The following is a 6,000-nucleotide window of genomic DNA, read 5'->3' on the forward strand; positions in this document are numbered from 1 at the left end:
GTGAAAAAACAGATTGACAGAGCCAGACGAGTACCCAGAAGTCAACTCCTACAAGACAGGGCCAACAAAGAAAATAACAGAACACCACTAGCTGTCACCTTCAGCCCCCAACTAAAACCTCTCCAGCGCATCATCAGAGATCTACAACCTATCCTGAAAGATGATCCTTTACTCTCACAGATCTTGGGAGACAGACCTGTCCTCGCTTACAGACAACCCCCCAACCTAAAGCAAATACTCACCAGCAACCACACATCACTGAACAAAAACACTGACCCAGGAACCTATCCTTGTAACAAAGCCCGATGCCAACTCTGTCCACATATCTATTCAAGTGACACCATCATAGGGCCTAATCACATCAGCCATACCATCAGTGGCTCGTTCACCTGCACATCTACCAATGTGATATATGCCATCATGTGCCAGCAATGCCCCTCTGCCATGTACATTGGCCAAACCGGACAGTCTCTACGCAAAAGAATTAATGGACACAAATCTGACATCAGGAATCATAATACTCTAAAACCAGTGGGAGAACACTTTAACCTGTCTGGCCATTCTTTGACAGACCTGCGGGTGGCTATCTTAAAACAGAAAAACTTCAAAAACAGACTCCAAGGAGAGACTGCTGAGCTGGAATTGATATGCAAACTAGACACAATCAACTCAGGGCTAAATAGGGATTGGGAATGGCTGAGCCATTACAAACATTGAATCTATCTCCCCTTGTAAGTATTTTCACACTTGCTTCTTATCAAACTGTCTGTACTGAACCATCTTGATTATCACTTCAAAAGTTTTTTTTCTCTTACTTAATTGGCCTCTCAGAGTTGGTAAGACAACTCCCACCTGTTCATGCTCTCTGTATGTGTGTGTATATATATCTCCTCAATATATGGTTCACTCTATATGCATCCGAAGAAGTGGGTTGTAGCCCACGAAAGCTTATGCTCTAATAAATTTGTTAGTCTCTAAGGTGCCACAAGTACTCCTGTTATTTTTGCGGATACAGACTAACACGGCTGCTACTCTGAAACCACAGATTCTGACTACATAGTGAAACTTTTTGGTTCCCCCTTTTAAAACAGTGAAACCAAATTATTCAACTGAATTTTAAAAAACCCTCCCATTAATCAGATCGCCTCACTACATTCTATAACAGCTGGCACCTCTGGTTAGTTTTTATCTTTCACACACAAGTTTGTGTACATATGCATGTACACACCCAGGACTGAGTGCATATTTTACAACAGAGTTGGTCTTTACCATGAAGTGAATTAAACAACAATCACAGAGACAGTACAAAAATTGTAACCTTTGGACTGCCTGGCATAGAGGGCATGAATTGTTACAAAGCATCTTCCTGCGCTGTGCAAATGTGCAGAAGAATTTGATTTCACACCCATGTGGGGCTACACATGTATTGTTTTGATTGTGATAAGTCAAGGGTTCAACAGACCAGCAAAGGTGTTTTGCATCTTAACAACATCGGATTTCAAAATGCTCTTTTATTCACTCAACCAGCTCCCTAGTATAGTCATCCTTCTCTATGTCAGGGACTTTTTTATCCCAGATTACTCACTTGCCCCATGAGCTGCGGCACCTACTAAAATTTCACCACTGTTCTGGATTCCTTGTCATCTGAGACAAATGTGGTGTGTCTGTGCAGCTGTCTGGAATAGGCAGCAAAGACTGTGCGCACTGGACTCCATGACATCAGCCATGCTGTTGCTTGCTCCTCCCACATACAACGTGTCAAGTACAATTTACAGCCCACCCGGCTGCTCCCTCTTCTCCTGGCCAGTGACTAGCTCAGCTCTCCCTCTCACATCCCTCAGTTAGTCACCTTCCTAACTACTTCCCTTGAAATCCGTAATAACTATTTATGCCAAACAATCTGCCCCACCTTGTATTTAGCTGTGACACTGTAAGGACATTTCCCAGACCTGCAGAAGAGCTCTGTGTAAACTCAACAGCTTGTCTCTCTCACCTACAGAAGTTGGTCCAATTAACGATAATACCTCACTCACTGTGTCTTTCTGCTTTTCCAACTACACACTGATGCTGGAGCAGAGGGGCACAGACTGATCTTTGTCCTCTGCGACAACTGGCCAGGCTGGTTGCGCGGCCGCCTTGTATCCTGCAGCACTCAGGAGAGGGGACGGGGATGCTTCAGGGATCTGGGGGTGGCTGGAGGGGAACCAACCCCGCCAGTGTAACTCATCCCCTGACTCTCCTACCAGCCAACGCGAATTCCTCTCCCCCCTCAGGGCTGTTCTCTCTCGCGCGGGTGTTTCCCAGGAGCCCGCACCTTGGCACCCAGCAAGGAGATTTTTTTCTTACGCTAGAACTTCAAACCCATCCTACAAAACAGCTGCCAGCGCCCCCAGCCCCTCCCACGGAGGGGGGCGTTCATGAGACCCCATCGCCATCAGGAGCTGAGCGAAGCCCGGTCCCAGCGAGGCGAGCGTGGAGGGGGAACCCGGCGGGCCTCGCACACCCCGGCCCCGCACTCACCTGGAGAGGTGCTTGAGGATCTGCTTCTTGATAATCCCCGCCATGGCCCGGGCGCCGGCCGCTCCCTGCGAGCCTCACGGGAACCAAACGGGGCCGGGAACGCGGCTCATCCCTGCGCTGCCTCCTCCCGGGGTCAGGGAGCGGAGCCGCCTCCGCTCACACTCCCGCCGCCATCTTGACAGTGGTGAGCTGGAGCCGTTCCCAGCGGTTTGCAGGAACCGGTTGTTACATTTAGAAACCCCTTTAGAACCGGTTGAGAACAACCGGTTCTAAAAGGGCTTTTAAATTAAACAAAAGCTCCGGCAGCTGTCGCCCCGCCCCCAGCTCACCCCCCCTCCCCCGAACTCCTCCCCTTCCCTTGCTTCCCGTGAGTGCGGGAAGCCTGAAAACAAGCTGCAGCAGGTAAGCTGGGGCGGGGGGAAGGCTTCAGGCAGGCGCAGCGCGGCTCCCTCTGGCCTGGCCGAGCGCCTCTGGCGCCGGCTCAGCTCCGGCGTGACCCTACACCCAAAGTAGGGAAATGGGAGCAGGGTCTGTTTGCGTCGCTACACTGGCCCGGTTCGGGTCCTGCGGCGCCGGGCCCAGTCCCGGCCGAGCGCCCCGGCCCGGCTCGGGTCCCGCGGCGCCGGTCCCGGACGAGTGGCTCTGGCCCGGCTCCGGCCCAGCGGACCCGGCCGAGCGGCTCCAGGCAGCGCGGTAAGGGAGCAGGGAGGGGGTGTTGGAAGAGGGCTGGGAAATTCGGGGGGCTGTGGGAGGGTGGATAGGGGTCGGGGCAGTCAGAGGGCAGGGAACAGGGGGATTGAATGGGGGCAAGGGTCCCGGGGGGCAGTCAGGAAGGAGCAGGGGTTGGATGGGGTGGTGGGGGGCAGTCAGGGGTTCTAGGGGCAGTTAGGGACAGAGAAAAGGGGTGGTTGGATGGGGCAGGGGTCTCAGGGTGCCATCAGGAATGAGGAGGGGTTGGATGGGGCGGCAGAGGGCAGTCAGGGACAGGGAAGGGGGGGATGGATGGGGCAGGGGTCCCGGGGTGGGGGGCGTGTCAAGGAACGTGGCGGGTTGGATGGGGCAGGAGTCCCAGTTTGTTTACCTGCCAACGCGGCAGGTTCGGCCGATCGCGCCCCCCACTGGCCGCGGTTCACCATCCCAAGTCAATGGGGCACATCCCTCGCCCGCGCCGCTTCCTGCCGCCCCCATTGGCCTGGGACGGCGAACCGCGGCCAGTGGGGGCCGCGATCGGCCGAACCTGCTGTGTCGGCAGGTAAACAAAGTGGCCCAGCCTACCAGGGTGCTTACCCTGGCGAGCCGCATGCCAGAGGTTGCCGACCCCTGGTCTATGCCCATGATTATATATATTATCATGGTCATCTCCCACAAATGCCCTGATGATTGGTCATGGGTGGAGCAGGAAAACTTTCTTTTATTTCATTCACACTAGCAATACACCATTTTGTTATATTTCAAGGCAAAATGGAATTTCCTCATACTCCTCCAGTTCTGTTTTTAATACAGCTTATCTCAGTAATGGACCAAAATGAAGCTTTTAGACCCTTTATTTACAAACAGTATTCCTTTCCAACTGGAAACATACAAATAAAAAAAAAAATTATCTACACCAGGAACACCATGCCAAAAGAAAAAGAAATATATGCAAGGCCCAAAGAAATTATAACCTGTAAACTTTGCACTAAAGAACTACTAAAGGAGAAACTACTTCAACACTTATAGATACTTGTGCCTCTGATAACCTGAATTTCCCAACAATTACTCAAGTGCCAGACTTTTAAAAAAAGATCTTCTCTTAATCTTACTGAGGCTCTACACAATGAGATTAAATACACAGATAGATTACTTCCTTTCTTTGGAGGCCAATTCACCTAAAATTATAGTTAATCTCTAGGTGATCTCTAACCGCTTTATTTACTCTGTCAACAAGCCATCTGTCTACAATCCATATGACCTGAGGAAGAGCTCTTGTAAGCTCCAAAGCTTGTAGCTTTCACCAACAGAAGTTGGTGCAATAAAATATATTATTTCACCTACCTTGTCTCTCTAACAACCCATCTTTTCATTCTAGAGCTTCCCCATTCAAAAATATACAAAAAGACATCCTGATGACCTTGGGAAACACCTTAGTTAACTAAATAAGAATACCTCAGTACAAAAGGTTTCAGAGTGGTAGCTGCAGAGGTGAAAGTAAGCCGGTACACCCCGGTACGGCGTACCGGCAAGAGTCGGTGTGCCGTACCCAGGCGGCCCAGCCTCCCCAGGGGGCAATTTAAAGGACCTGGGGCTCCCAGCAGCGGCTGGAGCCCCAGGCCCTTTAAATTGCCACCAGAGCCCCGCTGCTGGAGCTCTGGGGTAGCGGCAGCGGGGCTCCGGGGGCTATTTAAAGGGCCCGGGGCTCCCGCTGCCTCTACGGCCCCGGCCCTTTAAATAGCTGCCGGAGCCCCGCCGCCGCTCCGGCAGGCTCCAGCAGCTATTTAAAGGGCCCGGGGCGGTAGAGGCAGGAGAATTCTGGGCCCTTTAAATAGCCGCCGGAGCCCTGGGGTAGCAGCGGCAGCTGGGGGCTCCGGCAGCGGTTTAAAGGGCCCGGGGCGGTAGTGGCGGCCGAGCCCTGGACCCTTTAAACTGCTGCCGGAGCCCCCGGCTGCTGCTGCTACCCCGGCGGGGGAGGGGAAGGGCACTTACTGGTATAGGGCTGGCCGGGGCTGGCTCCGACCCCCCCATTCCCGCCCCTTCTGGGGGCCAGAGCTGGCTCCAACCCAGCCCGGTACCGGTAAGTCCCTATTTCTACTTTCACCCCTGGGTAGCTGTGTTAGTCTGAATCCGCAAAAAACGAGGAGTCCTTGTGGCACTTTAGAGACTAACAAATTTATTTGGGCATACGCTTTCATGGGCTAAAACCCACTTCATCAGATGCATGGAATGGAAAATACAGAAGAGGTATAAATACACAGCATATGAAAAGATGGGAGTTGCCTTACTAAGTGGTGGTCAGTGCTAATGAGCCAATTCAATTAAGGTGGAAGTGGGCTACTCACACCTTCTTGTTAACTGTTTGAAATGGTCCACCTTGATTACATTGGCCTCATTAGCACTACAAAAGTGATTTCCAACCCTTCTTGTCAACTGTTGAGAATAGTCCACTTCCACCTTAATTGAATTGGCTCGTTAGCACTGACCCCCCACCACTTGGTAAGGCAACTCCCATCTTTTCATATGCTGTGTATTTATACCTCTCTACTGTATTTTCCACTCAATGCATCTGATGAAGTGGGTTCTAGCCCACGAAAGCTTATGCCCAAATAAATTTGTTAGTCTCTAAGGTGCCACAAGCACTCCTTGTTGTTTTTTCAGTACAAAAGTTGTCTATGGCAAAACTGGCAAGTTTTAGAAGTGCAACCACAGTACCACAGCAATGGTTGATGGCACTTCTAGAATATATTCTAGGAATGCAGAGATCAGTTTTATCACACATCATACTAC

General features: G+C 51.3%; 1 protein-coding gene across 1 annotated transcript in view; it reads right to left on the bottom strand.

The window, feature by feature from the left end:
• The window catches only part of BLTP3B (bridge-like lipid transfer protein family member 3B), an 85,922-nt gene extending 83,358 nt beyond the window's left edge, over nucleotides 1-2,564 (bottom strand). The window contains exon 1 of the mRNA XM_065404449.1: nucleotides 2,521-2,564. Coding sequence (XP_065260521.1) covers nucleotides 2,521-2,564 — 44 coding nt within the window. The remainder of the gene's footprint in view (nucleotides 1-2,520) is intronic.
• Nucleotides 2,565-6,000: the final 3,436 nt, after the last annotated feature.

The sequence above is a fragment of the Emys orbicularis genome, chromosome 1, assembly GCF_028017835.1.
Source record: "Emys orbicularis isolate rEmyOrb1 chromosome 1, rEmyOrb1.hap1, whole genome shotgun sequence".
NCBI lineage: Eukaryota > Metazoa > Chordata > Testudines > Emydidae > Emys > Emys orbicularis.